A 21,220-nucleotide genomic window follows, 5' to 3' on the forward strand; every position below is an offset into this window, starting at 1 on the left:
ACCTATAAAAAATCAAGTCATTGACTACATCTTAGATTTCTTCGCCTGTCTCTTGTACAGCTGTTCGGGAGCATCTCTGAGGAGTGTCCAGCAGTAGTCAGCCAGCATTGTAGTGGACCATTTTCCCTGGTATCTTTGTTCCATTGTTGCGATATCTTGATGAAAACGTTCGCCGTGTTCATCACTAACAATACCACAGTTGCTAGGAAAGAAATCCAAATGGGAATGAAGGAAGTGAATCTTTAGAGACATATTGCAGCCAAGTTTCTTATACTTCATCAACATGTCTTCTACTAGTTCCTTATAGTTTTCTGCCCTAACATTTCCGAGGAAGTTTGTAGAAACTAGGCGAAAAGCATTCCATGCTTGTTTCGCGTCACCTTCCAGCAAGTTGTTGAACCGGTCATCTTTGAAAAGCTCTCGAATCTGAGGACCCACAAAAACTCCCTCTTTAATCTTTGCTTCGCTGAGTCGAGGGAATTTTTCATGCAGGTATCGGAATGCTGGCAAAGTCCGGTCAATGGCTTTCACGAAGTTCTTCATCAAACCTAGTTTGATGTGAAGGGGTGGTAGCAAGATTTTCTGAGCCTCAACCAGAGTTGGGTGTTGGATATTCTTCTCTCCAATGGCTACATTCTGCCTGTGAGTCCATTCCTTCCTCATGTAGTGCATTTCCCTTGCTCGGCTATCCCACTCGCATAAGAAACACATGTATTTTGTATATCCTTGCTGCAGTCCCATTAAAAGGGCAACTACCTTCAAATCACCACAGAGGTGCCAGCTGTACTTGTTATACTCAATGGAATTCAGTAGCTGCCTTAAGTTATCGTATGTCTCTTTCATGTGGACAGCATACGCTACTGGAATAGATGGAAGAATGTTTCCATTGTGCAAAAGCACAGCCTTGAGACTCAGTTTCGAAGAGTCCACAAATAGTCTCCATTCTTGTGGGTCATGAGTGATTTTTAAAGCATTCATGAGGCCCTCAATATCGGAACAGAATATCAGATTACTTTCCTTTCTGAAGAAAGGCTCCAATTGCTGGTGGCGCTTTCGATATGCAGTAATTGTGACATCTTCTTCTAGAAGATTCCATTGTTGGAGTCTTGATCCTAGCAATTCTGCCTTGTTCTTTGATAAGTCCAAATCACGAATCAGGTCATTTAGTTCTTCCTGTGTTATTCTGTGTGGGGTTGATGATGCACCACAGTGAAAATCTGGATCACTGCATGCTGATGGACCAGGAGAAGAACAGGTCGACTCACCTTTGTCTTCGTCAGATGAATCAAGAGAATATTCTGCTGGAGGTTCTGGAATAGGAAGTCCCTCACCATGTGGAACTGGTCTCAATGCAGACGGAATGTTTGGGTAGACTATTCTCGACTTTCTTTCGCTTCGTTATTCCGCCGGAAAGAGGAGGAACCAAGCAGAAGTAACAGTCATTTAGGTGGTTGCTTGGCTCTCTCCACACCATTGGGACTGCAAACGGCATTGATGACCTTTTGCAATTCAACCACTGTGAAAGCTGTGTTGTACATGTAGCACAGCATATATGCGGAGCCCAAGGCTTGTCTTGGTCACCAACCTTGCATCCGAAGTAAAGATGATATGCCTTCTTCACTTGAGAATTGATACTTTTCTTCTGGTTGGCAAATGTCACTTCCCCACAAATATAGCAAAAATTGTCTGCGGTATTAACACACTTTCGAGGCATTACTGTTCTTTATTGTACGTAAATGGATAAAATAATAAGTTTTATGCAACAGTAGCTTGAACTGTCTCGCACAACGTCTAAAATATTTTAAATGCTGAACCTATCTGATTGGGCTTTATATAGTACACTGCTTACGTCAGCTTCAGCAGCCGCCTGGCATTAGTATAATAGGCCTACACATGTATAGTACACTGCTGACGTCAACTTACTTCAGCAGCCGCATGGCATTAGTATTGCATTGCATCAGAAAATGATGCAATCAACTGTGGATGATGTGAGCATGATGGTATTATGCAATGTTACATCATTATTCCGGATGTTGCTGCAGTCCTACTGGAGAAATTTACACAGTGAAACATAGAAAATGAGGTATATGAATATCTTCAAAACAAGAGCCAATACAAATTTTTCACGGTTATATTCGTGTTCGGCACACCAAAATACTACAGATTAGGGCCTTTTCAAGTCAGTAATGATTTCACTGTTGACCAGTGAGCTATTTGTTCATGCAAAGCATCTGCATGATCAAATTGTTGATTATAAAAATATAAAAAATTGCTTCCAGAAAGCAGTGCATGTTTAAGACAAAAGAGCAACAAAAAAAGCTTCTAAAAAGATTTAAAAATTAACACAGAAGAATTAAAAGGAGTATTCAGATTCTTGTGAATAAAAGCTGGAAAGGACACGATTTCATTTATTGGATGTCATGTGCCAATTTGAGTATGTCTTGTGGTGGGAGATATGATTGCCATCATCATGTGAAATGGAAAAGAATTTCCAAGAATTACGTCAAGTTGAGAGATAGCAACATGCCATTGAAATGCATAGGGTTTGGAACAAAAGTTTGTGCAACTGTACGAGTGGTAAATAAAGTCTGCACGTACTTTACAAACTTTTCAGTTGAACACAATGTTTATCGTCGCTGCGTCAAATTTTTAATTACATTTTCCAGCTTTAGAATAGTAGTTATTGATATTTTTTTACACCTTACTGAAAGCTGGTCAATCTTGTGGGAAAATAATAAACTGCCTTACTGATATGGATGTGTCAGGGTTGAGAGGTCTTGTGGGAAAATAATAAACTGCCTTACTGAGATGGATGTGTCAGGGTTGGGAGGTCTTGTGGGAAAATAATAAACTGCCTTACTGAGATGGATGTGTCAGGGTTGGGAGGTCTTGTGGGAAAATAATAAACTGCCTTACTGAGATGGATGTGTCAGGGTTGGGAGGTCTTGTGGGAAAATAATAAACTGCCTTACTGAGATGGATGTGTCAGGGTTGGGAGGTCTTGTGGGAAAATAATAAACTGCCTTACTGAGATGGATGTGTCAGGGTTGGGAGGTCTGCATGTCAGGCGATCATTATGAGTCATGAAGGTTTTTTAAACTTTGGTTTCTCATCCATCAGCAAACTCAAAGAACTTCAGGAACCTCCAAAAATATAAAGAAAATGGACCCCTAACAGAAAAGAATAAGCAAGGCAAGATAAAAAGTATGACAGATGCACACTTAAAGAACACTGGAAAATGAAAAAGGACTTGGGTCAGATATGATCAGGATAAAGGAAAATAACTGTTTTCCAATGGATGCACCAACTTCATTGCATTTATTAGACTCCTTCTGGATCCAATCAAACATGAAATCAAAGGTATCAATTTCATCAGTATATTAAGTGATAGATCAATAGAAAACTCCTATTGAAAACAAGAAATTGTATATGTATGTTATCCATTACCATCGGAGTAAACCGCTCCAGTGGCCTAGTGGTTAGAGCATACACCTTGGATGCAGGAGGTTGTGGGTTCGATCCCCGGCCAAGTCATACCAAAGACTTACAAAAATGGTACTAACGGCTGCCTCGCTTGATGCTCAGCATTAAGAGATTAGTGTTAGGTCTGGTTGGCCTGGTGTCGGGGTTATGACTGGATGGGGCATCATGCTACATGTCTACGGTATGATGCCCAAGTGCTAGACATCGCTATAAACTGTCACACTGCAGACATCGTAGCAATGACTGAAAAATTGTTAGAGCTATGTTAAAAATCCAAATCATACACACACCATTTGAGTAAATAACCCCTACAAAATTAGTCGAAATTGAGCCCCTTACTTCAGGAAATGCAGACGGAATATTTATTGAATAAAAAATGCTTTGTCAAAAGTTGACATTGAGTTTGAAAACCTAACACTGAACTTCTGTCTGGAAACAAGCCATCTCTAATACATGCCAATTTTGATGGTGCCTCTTACAGTCTAGGAAACGTGTTATAACCAAGATAAGATCTGTTATTCTTACTACGGAGTGTTTCACTGAGTTTTCTTAAAATTGAGCTAGCTATTCTTGATGAAACAAGTCTGTATCGTACAAGAGTAACTTTGAAGATACAATAAAAGGAGTGCTTGGCTTTTACCATTTCTCTCCAAAGAGAACGAGGGAGCTGAGATAAATTTTGCTTTTACTATAGTTGGAACTTGCTCACTTCTTAATAAAACATGCATCATGGTCTAGCGAGGAATGTGCACTGAAAGCTGTTGAAAAAAATCTGCAGACTAAATATTCATCTGCGGGGAATAGAGCTGACAATGCTAATCATGAAAGTTTCTTTCATGGCTTTTTTTCCATATTAGACAATATGCCAATAGTAGCCGAGTTATACAAGGCAATTTCATTTGGATCATTAGCTTGTTATTGAATTGCCAGAACAGTTTGAAATTTGTCTTTTTTGAATGGCATTATGGAAAACACATGAACAGATTTCTTTGATACAATGACCCTGTACACAAGAAATTATGTGATATGTGTCACTGGTCCAACAATGTAGTGGATTTTAGGGACTATTGCCTAATAATTGACAGTTCCATAAAGTACATCCAGGAGAAGTTCAGGAAACTCAGTATATCCCCTGTGAAAGAGCTACAGATGTTAAATTTCCATGCATGGCCACCTGACTTTGAGGTGCTTCACATGAAATTCATGTTTACTGGAAGTGTGGTCACGGAATATTTCACACAGGAAGTGAAAGACAATCCTTGATATAAACTGGTTATTTCAGAAATTGCTTGTAAGACCACAGTCAGTCATCTCCTTGCAGTGTACAGTCTTGTTAATGGGGAGACATGTTTAGGAAGTCTGCTTTTGCAAAAATTGCCAGAGTATTTGTTCACTATTTCACACTCAAGCAGTGCTTGTTGAGGGTTGGAGGGGCAGCATTTTTAGCTGCTAACTGTATTAAAACCAGTGTGAGACCAAGTCTGAGGAAAGACATTTTCTGTTACCAACTACCAGTCGTGTCTGAAGGCCCAGATACTCAATTCTTCAATGCTTGCTTCACAGAGAGCAAGACATTTGACCCACTTGTTCAATGGGCCAAGACTGAATTAGAATACTGTTAAAGACAAACTGGTAGAATATGGAAAGTGATTTTGAACGGCCGTATTCTGAAACTACTGTGTACAATGTGTTTCAGTTTTTGTCATGTTTTGACTTTAGTTTGATTTATCTAGAGTATTGTGACAGTGAAAACAAGTACCTTTTAGACTATTGGACATTTTATTCAGATATGTGAAGAAAGCAAGCTGTATTGTTTAAAAATAACTATGCTTTTGTTTTGAATTTGATGTTCCTCACAACAGCTCACCAACTCTGATCACTTCAAACTTTTGCACATAACACGTAATCACAGATGTGGCTTGAATATATTATACTTTTATATTATTAGTCGATTTTTCAGTCCATGCATCTGTCTGTCATTCCTCACCTCAAATGTTTTTGGAAAGGATGACTACAAATATATTTGGAAGGGATGACTACAGATGTATTTGGAAGGGATGATGACAAATGTATGTGAAAGGATGACCACAAAAATGTATTTGGAAGGGATGCCTACAAATATATTTGGAAAAGATGACTATAAATGTATTTGGACTGGATGACTATAAATGTATTTGGAAGAGATGACATCACATGTATTTGGAATGGATGACTATAAATGTATTTGGAAGAGATGACATCACATGTATTTGGAAGAGATGACTATAAATCTATTTAGAAGGGATGACAACAAATATATTTGGAAGTGATCATATAAATGTATTTGGAATGGATGACTGCAAATGTATATGAAAGAATGACCACAAAATAGTATCTGGATGGGATGACTACAAATATATTTGGAAGGGATGACTAAATGTATTTGGAATGGATGACTCAAATATATATGGAAGAGATGACTTTAATGTATTTGGAATGGATGACTATAAATGTATTTGGAAGGGATAGCTACAACTATATATGGAAGGGATGGCTACAACTGTATTTGGAATGGATGACTACAAATATATTTGAAACATCCTGTCATATAGTACTACCCTTGTCCATAGTCTCTTAATCCATCTGTTTGTCACACCTTCCTTTGCATTTAGGTAAATTTCTTGGACACTTTTGCAGGACATTTGTGTCCCTTGAACATGTTTTTCGTTCTTCACTTTTTAACTATTACATAAACAGGTCATGTTAAGATTTCTTAAGTGAAAATAATAAACTATGCAATTACATTATGGCACGCACCAGACTTTAAAGGTAGAATGTCAGAGCTCTTTACTGCTAAGATTTCTCCATAGTTTGTGGGGAATATTTCACAGAAAAAGTGACTTTTAAATGTTATTATGCTCATACAATAAGACACTGACGATGCTTGTGGAAAAGTGACTTCTGTGTATCACTGTGCAAACGCAACAGAAACTCGCACATTATGCATATGTCTGTTGTTAGAGTCTGTCATCTTATTTGCTGACTCCATATCCACCCCTTTATCCTAACAGTAGTTTCCATGAATTGCTCATGCAAGGTCATAATATATTTTATGCATAACTTCATCTCGGGTTCGGCCAATGTGGGTATGGGAGAAAGTTTACCAATAGCTTCTCGTGGGTCTGTGGTTTTTCCCTGGGTTTTTCATGGTTCTTCCTCCACCATTAATACTGACCACCATGTATAGCCTATCTTGTGCGGAAAAATGGCGTTAAACCCTATAACAACAACAAGTTCATCTTTATTTTCCATAAAGATAAGAGCTGCTGATTAATATATTTGTAAACAGTTCACCAGAACATCAAAGTCGCATATTTTTGAACTATGTTCAGTTTGCATATTCAAGTACTGCATTAATAAGGGCATAATAAATAACAGAAGAACGGCATGTAGCTTTTTTGCAGAAAAAGACTGCCAGGAAATCGATACCCTACACCATAACACATTTCCACCAATGTTGTCAGCGTTTTAGAAGTCAACAATGTTGATGTTTTGTGTTAAAGGTATTTCTCTCATAAATATCCGCCTCCAAATAGTCATTTCTTTTGTTGTGACAGTGAATTTGATGGAACAGAGATTCTGATGATTGATGGGCTGATGAATCATCTGGGACCAGCTGTCAGTACATTGTGGGAGAGGGAAGGAGGAAACGGCCAGTACCCTCCACCTAGTCTTCATGTAAGTTGCTGTTGTGATGTACTCAGCATTAGAAAATGCATGTAGATTTTAGATTTGAACCAAATGTGCTGCATCAATTAAATTGGGTATTTCCTGAAAATAAGCTTCTTTTGTAGTGTTCATGATTGACAAAAATGAATATTTAGTGCCTGGAAATTTACGTCTTTAATCCGTTATGCCAAGATTAATTTTTAATTTGCCAATTTCTTTTTTCTTTTTTGTCAGTCTACTTATCTAACTTCTCTAAATTAGATTACAATGATAGGTTTTGCTTTAAGTTGTTGCAAAAAGGGCACCACAGATGTCTGTATTTTGGGAAATTTCTACCGGGTACCTTTCAGTCCGAACGATTGGTTACCCAGGTACCCAGTCAAAGGGAAATTTTATTAAATGTGAACCTGAACTGCTTTGTTGTAGTTTCAAATGTGCCAACCCCCCAAAAGAGGTATAAGCATAATTATTACTAATATAAGTGGCAGAAAAGTGTAATCTGAGCACAAAAAGAGCAATCTATATATTATGTGCCATAATTACAGAAAACTATATGAAAAATTTAATTTTGCTACTTACCTGGATCTGCAGTTAAAATATTTGACTTAAATCGGTGATGTTCATGTAGATTAGTAGTTAGTACAGGAGTATCAAGACAAAAGAAATGAAACACTCACTTCACCTAGTCTGCATGTCTTTAGAGTGGTCTGAAGTGCTCTCCATTATGGATCACTGCCATCTCACCTCTGTCTGCGTGGGTTTGAGTTGCGGATTTGGCCAATGTGGGTATGTGAGAAAGCTTGCCAGTAGCTTCTCAAGGGTTGGTGGTTATTTCCGGGGATTTCCCGGGTTCTTCCTCCACCATTAATACTGGCCGCCATGTATAGCCTATCGTGTGCTGAAAAATGGTATTAAACCCTACAACAACAACAGCATGTCTTCAGTAACTTTCGCGGTTAGTGGTAAAGTCCACAATTGACATCTTCACTGGCTAAGGTTCCGATAACTACACCTTGGTATATTGAGCAGATCTGTGCTTCATGTCCAAAATTTCATTGTATGCAGTGGCAAGCCACCGCATCCAATCAAAATTAAGTTGTTCCTATGTGATCTAGACAAGGGGAGCACTCAACTTGAATGAATGGACTGCTAAAGAATCAATTTTCCAGTGTTGGTCCATGTTTGCACAAATACCTTTCACTCAGATACACCTGTAATGGCGTCGCTCTTGTACATAATCATACTTTCGATGTTAAAGTTACAAAGTATCCTTTTTAGGTCAATTGTCACCACCATTTTTGGCCAGTGTACAATTCACAATGCTATTGGTTAGTTGGCATTACATGCTAAGGGAGGCAACACATGAAATCCAATAAATGTTGCTCGGACAAAGTATCAATATAGCTGTTCGATCTGCCAAGGTGTAGATAGGTTTATCTGAATCATGGCTAGCAAAGATGCACAAATGATGATTGTTGTATTATCCTTGACCTCCCATGATTTGTCCTTTAACGACGGTCTGGTGCAACATATTTGTAAGTTTAACGAAATCCCTCTCCTCTAACATTTTTCAGTCATGTAACATCCATCAGTTACATCGATACATCCCGTTTTTTTTATTTTTATGATATCTATTACCATTTATCAAAATAGAACAACTCTAGGATAAGTGGTTTCACACTCAAGAAACCCGTTTGTTTTCTTGGAACTGTTTCATGTAAAATTCATGCAAAATTACCACATTTACACATGCAAATTTTTATTAGTTTTTTTCCTCAGTGTTATTAAATGACAGATTTTTTTTTTCCCTTATATTTAAATATGTCCATTTCGTTAATTGCATATTACAGAAACCAAGTTTTTGTGTTGCCTTTGCTGTGACAAAACATCTGTCTTGGGTTTCCTGCTAATAAAAGGTCCTATAAATAAACATAAACAGCAGCCATGACTTGAACAGCTAACACTCACTCCAGGCTACGAACTTGTAGCCAAAAAGACATTAGTTAAATCGGACATTTCTATTGTGCATTCTTTTATTTGATTTGTAGTACTTATTTAAATTTTATTTCATCGAATATTTCTTAACCAGTACTTACTATCGCTGTTGATGAAAGGTATTGACCCAGTTAATGGCATCAAAACAAGTGCGTTTAAGTTGCTAGAAGAATGGCGAAGGCATGAACTTAGGATGATCAAGCTTTAAATATCAGCATTGATTCTTAAATAGGTCACACGAAAAAGGATTGTATTGTATTATTATATAGTTATGTATGACATGTAAATTGTAAGCAACCATATGAACCCCTGTGATGATGAATAAATGTGCACACGACTTGAAGCACAAACTGTAGTTGTTACTGTATCTTGATCTGAACTTGGAAATCTTCATTTTTTTAACGGCTACCTGGTTGTTCATTTTATTACCCAGGTTATTATCAGTGGGTGGGTACCTGAGTACCCATTGGCATCTTTATCTTTCGGACTCTAGCTCATATAGATGGAGGAAAGCAATTCTTCCAGATCAGTGCTCAAACACTCCAAAAGCCTTGCAACTGAGGCCACTCAAATTTCAGATTGTGTCTGTCCTTTATTCTAAAAGAGGTGCATGGTTTTCTAAAAAAAAGTTTGATCATGCAGATGAATGCAAATATGTATTTTCCAGATGTTGACATTCCTGCCATAACACAGTGCAATCTGATTAAAGTCAGATCGCCATGTGTACAAACCAGCAAGAAACTTACGCTTCTCTTCTGATAATCGTACACTCATTATTCCCAAAATGAAAACAAATTCATATGGACAGCGTTCTTTTGCATACCAGAGCCCAGCAATGTGGAATGAATTGCCCACTGAACTTAGACACAAAGACAGAGTGATCACATTCAAGAGGGCTCTCAAAACTCACTTATTTCAACAGCAAGAACAAACTTAAAGACCTAATGATGTTTCCTACCTTAAATATTCTCAGCATGTTTTTTTCTCTGTTTTCTAATTTCATGGTGTTTGTGTTTGTAATCATATCATTATATATGTTTTTTATCTTATAGGTGTAGTCTAATGTTTTAAGGCGCCTAGAGCTTCTAAAGATTAGGCGCTATACAAAGTCCTCATTCAGTTTATCCCCTAGGGGTGCAAGACTGAGAGTCAAAAATATCCTTGGTGTCAAAACTGGGGGTCAGACTGAGTAAAAAAAAACTTTGGTATCAAAACTGGGGGTCAAATTAAAAATTTGAGGGTCTCTGAAGTGCAAATGAGGGTAAAAGGGAAACACTGTAATCATTATTATTATTGTTATTATTTTTATTATGTATCAAGAGTTTGTTGATGCACACATGTAGTGTGTGTTCCCTTTGAACTGCAAAATCTGGTCCAGCATCCTACAAAAATGGCCAGGTTGTAAATATCTATGTACGAAGTATTCATCCTAATTCAGATTTACTTAACCTCCTTCCACCTGACCCCACTAATGTGACAATGCCAAAATAGCAAACCTGACCCCACGAATATGACAGTGCCAAAATAGCAGACCTGACCCCATGAATATGACAGTGTCGCACCTGCAAAGACATTGCTGTTAGGATCTAATTTAAAAAGATCTTGAATCAAAAAAGCTTTGTATGTGAGAATGTCAGCAGGCATATTGGACAATTATTCATTCCATGTTAATAGGCAACCCACTGTGTGTAAATCCATCTCCTTGCTTGCTAATGAATATAAGGAAGAAACATGGCATGTGTGTTTTCTTTATGTTGATGACCACAGAGATCTGCAAGAATTTCATTGTACATTTATGCCGCCCTGGTTGCCAACGAACCTGCTGAGCTGTATGGACATTTGAGATTTGGTCCAGGTAGTAATCAAGCCAGTATCCAAGACTGGAGAATAACCTTTTCCGGCTGCACCTTCAATGATGTCATACACAGACTATGATTCCTAAACCAGGCATCCATCTGTCCGGCCATCCTGGCCTCACCTAAAACATTGAATCCAAAATTGCACATGGCACTGACAATCCAACTAATCCAGCTGTCCATATCAACCCAGCAGACTGTGCCAGGCTGACTTAATACAAGCCTACCAGATGCAGCTTCAAGGTCAGCCCAGTTAGCTTTCTCACCCAGGAGATCTCTCAGCAATGCATTTTGACGATACAGCATTACGATTGCCTTATGGCATGCCCTACCCAGGACTTTCACAAAGGAGGAGGATAATACTCCAGTCGACAAATATTCTGACAATGGATTAGACAGATGATGAGTATCAGCCTTTCTTCAGACATATGGAAATTACCTGGCACCTTTCAGAGAAAATCCACATACCTGGTCAACTTTCTGCCAGCTTCTCACCATATTGTTATAGGTTTTATACCAGTGAGTACAAAACTGAAGTGCCATGGCAAAGACTTGAGGGTTGTTAGCATGTCAATGCTTCTGTATTATCAAGTAGACAGGTTAGTAAGAAATGTGGTTTCCACTTCCTCTCATTTTGTTTTCCCTTGTGGACAAAATACCTTCTGACATTGTGAATTTAATGACGGTGGTCACAACAAGGACCTTTCTGACTAGTTGTTTGATATATCCAGATTGTGCTTGTTCACTGTTCTCTTGCATCTTGTCTAGCACCTTTCTGTCTAGCACCTCACCGAAGCAGCAATCATACAAGACCTGCATCCTGGGGGCCCCGAGTGCCTGAGTGGTCTAAAGTGCTCTCCGTTACAGATTACTGCCATCTCACCTCTGTGTGGGTTTGAGTCTCGGATTCAGTCAATCTGGGTATGTAAGAAAGCTTGCCAGTAGCTTCTTGAGGGTTGGTGGTTCTTTCCGGGCATTTCCCGGGTTCTTCCTCCACCATTAATATTGGTCGCCATGTATAGCCTATCGTGTGCTGAAAAATGGCATTAAACCCTACAACAACAACAACAACAAGACCTGAATCCTGACAGTGAGTGAACTGTATGCTACCTACTTTTTCATTCTGCAGACATGATTTTTCTCTGTTTTAAAGCGGAATTCCGGTTTCTCCTGACTTGAATCCGATTTTTGTTGATATCGTCTGTTTTTTGTTGATATCGTCCGTTTTTTTTATTATTATGTCCGATCTGTTTTATTATTATGTCCGATCTGTTTTTTTTTCCGGCTTTTTAAACGGTCTATTCGGTCCCATTCCTCAATGACCCTTGTATCGTGTTCGCTCCATATATTAGTTAGCCCACGACTCTTGTAAAGAGTCTTCTGATTGGTCAAAAGTCTAAATTCATCCAATGAATCTTCATGTAAATGAAACTGATGGCAATGGAAAGAAGAAGCGTGCTTACAAAAAATGGCGTCCCGAGTTGTTGAGAGAGACCATGACATGAGAAATTTAGATAAAGGTTTAAAAATGTATGGAAATGGGCGAAAAGTCTACAGAAATTTAGCTGGTCAGTTTATAAGAAAACTGAACGCCAAAGGACTGGCATTTTGTGACCTCTGCAATAAAGATATAAATTACGGAAGTCGTGGTTGGAAGAGTCTGGAACAGATGTAGCCCTCTGTTAGAATATGTGCACTGCATGTCGCCAATACAAGCTGGAGCTTGAAAGGAAAAAGGCTCTAGTTGAGAAGGAAAAGAAACGATTTCAAATTGTGCCAACAAAATCATTGGTGACAAAAAGGAAGGCTAAAGAAATCTTTGATAAAGCCGAAAAAAGAGCACAACTGGCATATCAACAGGTTGTGTCCATTGGAGAAAAAGACAAGTGAATATATGGGATTATTTGTATATAGGTGATGTACTTGTATATAGGTGATGTACTTGGCTGTTTATTTTACAGATTTGTTATGAAAAGAGAGAAGTGTAATATGTTGGCAGCAAAAAATACCTAATTATTGACTTAATTACGCTGTGAACACTGACATGCACATGAAATAACTTAAGCACCAATATAATTGGAGAACAAATTCATGTGACAATAAATATTGTGAAATTATTCAAGTTGAAAATTTTTGGTAAGTTTGTTAGTTTTTCAGATGATTGTTTTGTTATATATTATGATCATAAGTTGCACCAGGAGCAGCTTTTCGTGAGTGTAAAATGCATTTTTGGCCAGGGCCTTTGGCCCCCTGGACCCCCTAATCAGGGGCACTGCCCCTCGAAACCCCATTGGGGGGAGGACCCCCAAACACCCCTTTCAGATTTTCAGCTTTTTTTATGGAAGACCAAAATCATGTCTAATTCTGACTGTTGTTCTAATGACACAGCCTAGCTTCATTGCAGTGAAGACCTGCTGTCAACTGTCAACCAAACAATAATACAACCCCTCGCATTTTATCAATCTCTCAAGAGAGGTGAAGTTGCAGGACTCAGTACGTGCTCATAGATACTACCCGAATAGTATGGGGAACATCCAGACCATACACTAAGGGCCAGAACCCAACAAGTACTGATCACTTAGTTAAACGGAGTTATTAAAGCCTATGAATTCAGAGCTCTGACAGGAGATTTAAGCTATGGAATTATAATCCATTTCCATGACACTGACCTTGGAATACCTCATTTAAAGACAGTGAAGTCAGTTGACTGGCATGCTTAGCATTTTTCCAGTTTACACGGTCTTGCAAAGAACAGATTTGAATCTTATTGGGCCTCTTGCTTCTGCCCAGATGATCACCTGGTTATAAACTATTGCTGTATTTGCCAAGGCAACTTTTGGTCTGTAAAACAGTGATGAGTTCAGAAGCCGATGGTGGTCCGCCATCACACAGGCATAAGCACATAGTTTCATTTGTGCTAACTAGCATTAAGAGAATTTCATCCTTCTAGCAGAACACTCATCATGCTAAGTAGAGGTAGCATTTCTTTCGTCTTTTACCTTTTCTCCTAGCATACTGAGAGAGAAAAGATAATTTCTACTGAATTATGTTTCTCCAAAAATACGTGATCATATCACTATTAAGCCCAGCCCTCATTCCCAACACTGCAAACATCCTGCTTCTTTGATCACTATGGTTTGACCTGGTTACATTAACATTACTTGTTGCCATTTAGTGTTACATTAATGTTACTTGTTGCCGTCTAGTATTACATTAATGTTTCTTGTTGCTGTCTAGTGTTACATTAATGTTACTTGTTGCCATCTAGTATTACATTAATGTTACTTGTTGCCATTTAGTGTTATATTAATGTTACTTGTTGCCATCTAGTGTTACATTAATGTTACTTGTTGCTATCTAGTGTTAATGTTACTTGTTGCCATCTAGGGTTAGATTAATGTTACTTGTTGCCATCTAGTGTTACATTAATGTTACTTGTTGCCATCTAGTTTTACATTACTGTTACTTGTTGCCATCTAGTGTTACATTAATGTTACTTGTTGCCATCTAGTTTTCCATTACTGTTACTTGTTGCCATCTAGTGTTACAATAATGTTACTTGTTGCCATCTAGTGTTACATTAATGTTACTTGTTGCCATCTAGTGTGACAAGAGTTGCTTCATGTGCATGAGCTACAGACAAATGGGAATGAGGGCAGGGCTGGATTTCAGAAGTAGCAGAAAGTTATTCTTATTGTTATGTGATTTTGTAAGTATTTTCAGAGAAACCTATTTTACTTCATAATTTCTTTTCTATGTTAATTTTTTTAAACTTCCTTGTGTAATTTCATGCTTATATATACATTGTATCATTTTATTTTAGGTCTTTTTGTGTTGGCACTAAATCATATACACCAAAAAAATCTTATTTCAGGCCCTGTTGTCAATCTATCTTTTGGATGAGCTCAGCTTATTGGCCAAGCACACACTGGTCCTCTATGTTCTTATGGACCTGGTTTCACTCAGTCCTGTGGAATCTGCCCAGGTAAGTTCTTCATTTTTTAAAACTCAAGTCATTACAAGAAATGCAAATTTTCAGGATCTATTCAGACAGAGTCACTGGTCATAGAGTAATTGAGACCATACTTTGAGGAGTTAATTCCCTGTCAGTTTCTGGTGCGGCTGGCAGATCCTAGCCTTTTCCATGAAAACACTTCATATATAGCCACTTTTAATTTCAGGAAAACTAACCTGAGTGCTGTTTGATTTTTTGTTCTCCTCAAAATGGAAAAATTAATTCATCTTATTCATCAAAGTTCATTTTTCTGCTTACCTGATAAAAAAAAGGCAGAGTTTATATTTGTAGTGCAGGAAATGACTCAGTGTTCCCATAAAACAATAGTGAAAATTAAAGTTAGGTTCTTGTCTTTGTTGTGATTCAGGATACATTTAAAGTTTAATTATGAATATATTTTAGATTTCAGCATAATGTCTTAAGGTAAATCAGTGTGATATCCAATTCATAAATGATTAGTAGTATACTTGGTTGATATATGACCTACTTAAAAAAAATAGTTTAATTCTACGGGTCTTAAACCAGAATAGCTTATGGGACAGTCTTTTGTCTGTCTGTCCATACATAACAAGTATTTGGAGGATTGCAATGAAACTGATATTTCTTGTGATGTCTGGTTGGTTCTAAATGAAAATAGTGCCAATCTGATGTCCAGTGTGGTGTTACATCAGCCATCTATTCTTCCTGAACAAAAACTCTTATTGATGTGGGTTTATCAAGCAGAAGATGCCATGTGTATAGTTAGTCCTGAATGAGGTGACACTTGCACATCCAGTATCGTTGCCAGTTTTGCCATATGATACTCTTGTTATCACTATATTTCCTGAATGAATGGTCATATCAGCATGGGGCGTTATACTTAAAGTCTTCTTCACTGATGCTCAGAAAGCCAATATGGCTACCACAGTGGCCATCTTGAAGACCTCTGTATCACTACTTTTCCATTATAAATGTTCATATCAGTATCTTTTTTCTCACAAAGACTTCTTATAATGTCTAGTTTTTCATGGATGAAAGTGGTGTCACCCTAACCTAAGTTTGGCCACCACAAAGGCCATCTGGGAAATATTTTTATTTCTACTTCTTCCAGGTGACCATCTTTAAAATCATGTTACTCTTTGTAAACAGAAAGTTATTTTGACATGGTATTTTCATCAGAAGATGCCATTAGATTTCCAATATGACCACAATGGTGGTCTACTTGCAGTTTTAGTTATCTCTCCTTTTCCCAATTGGATGGCTATTTCAGCATAGGGTTTTCACCAGTCATCTTTTATGATAACTAATTGATCCACTTTTAAAGCCGCCCCCCCCCCCCCAAGATTTTCAGTCCCATCAAGGGATTCATACTTTCTGTATTCCATCAGAAGATGTTGATCTTCAGTGAGACATGGCCACAATTATTAATCATACACAAATTACTCCAAAAATTACTCTTCCAGTTGTAACCAAATTTGTTGGAGATTAACCTGGTATGGATGTCTTCAAAAAAACAGCACACATTTAATTAGTCTTTTTGGGGGTTGTTATAAACCATTGCTGAGCAGATGAGCAATATATGACTCACTTTGACCTCTTGTTATAATCCTTGATGCAGGTTTGCTATGGTTCATACTTTCTAATTGTTTCAGAAATATTACTTTCCCAAGAGCATTAGTAACATTTTTTTAAATCAAGAAAGGAGCCGCTTTCATTTTATGATGTGGATTTCATGTTGTTGTTTTTATGGATCACTTGCATAGTCCATTTGTATATTTCTAAGGCCAGTGTTATTTATCTGTCAAGATGAGACAAAGACATGAAGATTAACAGGTAAATAGCCAAATTTACATAGAGTGTTATCAAATCTTTTATGATAACCATTTTTTGTGTTTTGTTGTTTCAGTTTGAAGAAAAGATTAACATCTTTGTCAAACAGTTTTATATACCATCACAACTTGTAAAGCAAATACAAGGCTTCTGGCTGTTGGATCATAAAGATTTTGAGGTGACTCTCTCTCTCTCTCTCTCTCTCTCTCTCTGAAATTTACAATGTACAATATTTTTATTTTCTTACATGCATTATGTGCTTGATACTTATGGAAGATATGTTAAGCATTTTAGAAGAATCATCAAACCAGTTTTATTAAATGTCTCTAAACTTTTTCTTCTTGATATTTTGCATTATTTTGACTCTCATATTGCAGTGTTGCACATTTAGTGTGGGATCATAGGTTTTCTGCAATTTTTTGTCCCATATCCCCCAAATATTTGCCCAGTGCACTCACCCGGACATACTTTCTGTGAGGGAAAAATGAGAAAGATATATAAAAAAATTAGTTGACATCCAAAGGATACGTTAGCAACTGCTAAAGTCACTAAGAGAGATAAATGTATCTGGCAATAAAAAAATTTAAGATTTGTGTTATTTTCAAGGTTCAAGATACACCCGACTGAATTCATGACAAAAGAGACTCAATTTATGCAACTACAAAAATATGTCATTTAATGAATGATTTACTAAATTGAAAAAAGAAGTAATAACTATGGTTGTTTATTTTAAATGAGTGTTTCTAGATCTGATGGAAAATTCCATGGTACAGCTTGTTTCAGGTCATCCCAACCTGTTGTTGTTACTTGAGTGCATGGTAAATTGTTTATTGCAGTACTGTAAGTAGCCACTGAAAATAAGATATTACATTGTAGATAACAATGTCAAGTTGGTAGAATTATTAAAGCAAATAAGATTCTTCCAATTTTATTAGTGACTCCCTCACATGCGGGAAGTTTTACCAAAGACATAAATGTTACTAGCATTTATCTCACTTGGCACTCAGCATTAAGAGGTTAGTGTTAAGACTGGTCAGCCTGGTGTCAGTATAATTTGACTGAGTGGGTCACGATGCAAAATGTCTGCTATACATGATGCCCCAGCTCTAGACATCACTGTAAACTGCCACACTGCAGATATCATAGTGATATGACTGAACAATAGTTCAAAGTTCAAAATACATTAAAACTTTTAATATCTTAATATCACATACACACATGCATACAATTTTATTAACACTAAGTTCATTATGCTGTATTATTTGCCTTTGCCAGTGAAGGAACATGTTGTTGCCAAATATCACATGTTCAGAAGTAAAAGTAAGCAATTTGATTAAACAAAGTCCTTTGATCACTGCTGAGAAATTAAATGTCAGAAGGATTGTTACTACTCTATTTTTTAATAACAAGGTGGTTTTTCATCACAATTCATAATTATTTAAAATAACATATGTAAAGTATATCACATTGGTACAATAACATCAAAGTGATTTTTTATTTAATGAAAATATTAGATATTTAAAAGTTAATTCCATCTTTCATACTTTATATGCAATTATTTTTACCAGCAGCTGCCTTGCTAGGCACCCGACATTAATCGGTTAGTGTTAGGACTTGCCGGCCCAGTGTCAGGATAATATCACTTTGTGGGATGTGATGCTACATGGTTGCGGCATGATGCTCCAGTGCTGCACATCACTATAAATGTTCACACTACAGACATGGTAGCAATTTGACTGAAAAATTGTTAAAGCTACATTTAAAATCCAAATCACACACACACGCACCCGTTTAACCCTTCTTGAGAAGAACCACCACTCTTATAAGGTCACTTTCTTGCTGTTATTTTAGTACAAACATTTAAAATGAAGCAGAAGGATTTTACGGTGAAATGTATTTGTGATCCAGGTAAAGTATTTATAATGTTGAGCAGTCACTCGTATATGCAGTTTAAAATTTTGAATGAATTTCATATGAATTCACCATGTACTCAGATTATTCAGGCATATATTTTTAAAAAGCATTTTCCCTGAATGCCACATATGCTCAAATAGAAGAGCACAGAGATGGAAGATCAAGATGGTCATTAGTTCACTATGTATCGGTATATAAATGTAGGCACTTCCATAACCAACTTAAATCTTACCAAACAGAAAGATACTTTAAAGTGCCAGAAAATTGTCATTGGTCCTTTTATTGTTTCTTTCTTCATTTGATGTAGGGTTAAAAAAAGACGCAGGTCATTCATGGGTTAGTTTATAAAGTAATGGAGAAACATAATTATGTATGATGTTCTTTGAGCTTAATATCTGTTCTGCATGTACACGTGTATGTGGATCACCCGTACACTTGCCACTTATTAACACACATGAAACCAATTTATGATTGACAGAGCTGTATAGGCATATTTTACATAAATTGGCATTCTGACAGAACTTTCTAGTTATCGGCATTTTTTTAAAAGATGTTGATATATTACTCTTCTCATAATCATATTGCGTGTTCTATTAGGCCAAACAGAAGGAAAAAATGTATATTTCTGGTCATCTGACCATCCCTGTTCCATGGTGTTGATCCTAGCACTTTTTTCCCTCATAGTTAAATTAATTTTTTTTAAATTCATATTAGATATACATTTTTAAAACAAAAAATGACTTGCCTACCCTAATTTTGAAAGCAGTGCAATAGGAAACATGTTTATTTAGGACTTTATTGTGCATTATATCAACATTAGCTTGGCTATCAAGAAAAGTTTTATATATATGTGTGATGTATTTTTAAAGGCATGATTAAGAGGGTTTGACTTCAGTCTGGTATTGTATGTTTTGTGCTGTTTATGCAATATATTTTGTATAGAAATGCAATTATTTGTAAAGCAAAGAGTAAAATACCCATATTATTAAATTCTTCTCTAGATCTCATGATTAAATTTCTTTCGCAGGAGGCTATAGGTATGATCCTTCACCCCACCGTAAAATCTGAACTGGGTAGGTGGCAGCATTGCTTGATAATTCGAGCACTGCTGTTCCAGGGAGAAGAGAAACTGGCCTTGAGGTACAGCGAAAACACACTTGCCAGTGTTACCTCAGCAAAAGATATGAAGCTGAAACTCACTGTTCTTCTGGCTAATGGGTAGGTAGGGATTGTTAGTCTTTGGACAGGTAGCAGGGCTAGAATTTAACACAAATTTCTTTGTAGCCAGAAGGACTAGTATATTGAGAAATTTATTAGTCCTGCCAACTTTTTACTAGTCCTGTTCACAAAACAATGTCACACAGCTTCCATGTATGTTTACCAATTCAATTTTAAAGTTTGAACAACCCGCAACAAAACTGGATGTTTTCTGTGTGCTTGTTTTTGCGAATTGCGTACACCAGTTACACCACATAATGTTCCTTTCCTCATCATAATTCGCCCATTCCCTGTCTTTTGTCGATTTCTTCGAAATTTTCCATTAGGCTTTTCCCTATCATAAGAATTATTCCTCATCATTCTCATTCAACTTTTGCTTTTTTTTCCGGTGGCTGAACACCTATCAAATGCCACATTTTGCCTGTCTTATAAGGAGGGAAATGTGCCTTGTTTTGAAACATGAGATGTTATAGCTGACGCGAATTATTTAAAGCAAAAAAGGGAATGGCACAGTGTTCTTTATATAAGAAAGTCAGAGCAAGAAACACGTTTCAAAACACGTGTCTTTGCCCCCTCCCACAATTAAATGGCCTCTCCCTAACAAAGAATTAACATCAGCGGAATTTCTGCATGATCAAAGCAGTGGCTATTGTAAACACTGTTATAAAATATTAGCATTGGAAGATAGTGTTAGTTTCAGCTTGGAAAGGGTGTGTTCCCATCAAACGAAGCCATCTGACACTCGGTGCATTGTATTTAACAGCTTTGTTACGGTATTATAAGTTGTAAGTTTGGTAATTGTTCCTAATTAATCGAACCTCAATGTAATGTTGAAATTAATAATAAGGCAGAAAATTTTCAAATCTTAGATGCCCATGCTCAGAGATTTTAATTCCCAACAAATGTACGGCATTCTGCTTGGATATCTCCACATGTATTCAATTATTTTTTCATTCTTGTAAGGGAAAAATATAAAAACTATTCTTATCATCATAGAAAAAATAGTTGTATGGAAAGGATGTGTCAATAACCTAATTGTAATAAATCGATCTAATTCTTATAGTTATTTTGATGGAAATGTAAAATATGTAGTTTCCTGTTTGTGACTGTTGGAGCATTTGGGTAGCGAGCAAAAAATACAAACCTTAAACAAAAAAAAAAACGTGAACTAATTTCTTTGAATAGTTTTTGCTGTGTTCTTTTGTGTGGTATACTGCTTTGT

General features: G+C 36.9%; 1 protein-coding gene across 1 annotated transcript in view; it reads left to right on the forward strand.

Moving 5' to 3' along the window:
- LOC149781207 (uncharacterized) overlaps window positions 1-21,220 on the forward strand; it is a 170,457-nt gene that overhangs the window by 73,066 nt on the left and 76,171 nt on the right. Inside the window, exons 19-22 of the mRNA XM_089935274.1 lie at window positions 7,080-7,200; window positions 14,917-15,027; window positions 16,943-17,044; window positions 19,808-19,998. Coding sequence (XP_089791400.1) covers window positions 7,080-7,200; window positions 14,917-15,027; window positions 16,943-17,044; window positions 19,808-19,998 — 525 coding nt within the window. The remainder of the gene's footprint in view (window positions 1-7,079; window positions 7,201-14,916; window positions 15,028-16,942; window positions 17,045-19,807; window positions 19,999-21,220) is intronic.

The sequence above is a fragment of the Sinohyriopsis cumingii genome, chromosome 15 (assembly GCF_028554795.1).
Source record: "Sinohyriopsis cumingii isolate HCF-2022 chromosome 15, ASM2855479v2, whole genome shotgun sequence".
In the NCBI taxonomy this organism is placed as follows: domain Eukaryota; kingdom Metazoa; phylum Mollusca; class Bivalvia; order Unionida; family Unionidae; genus Sinohyriopsis; species Sinohyriopsis cumingii.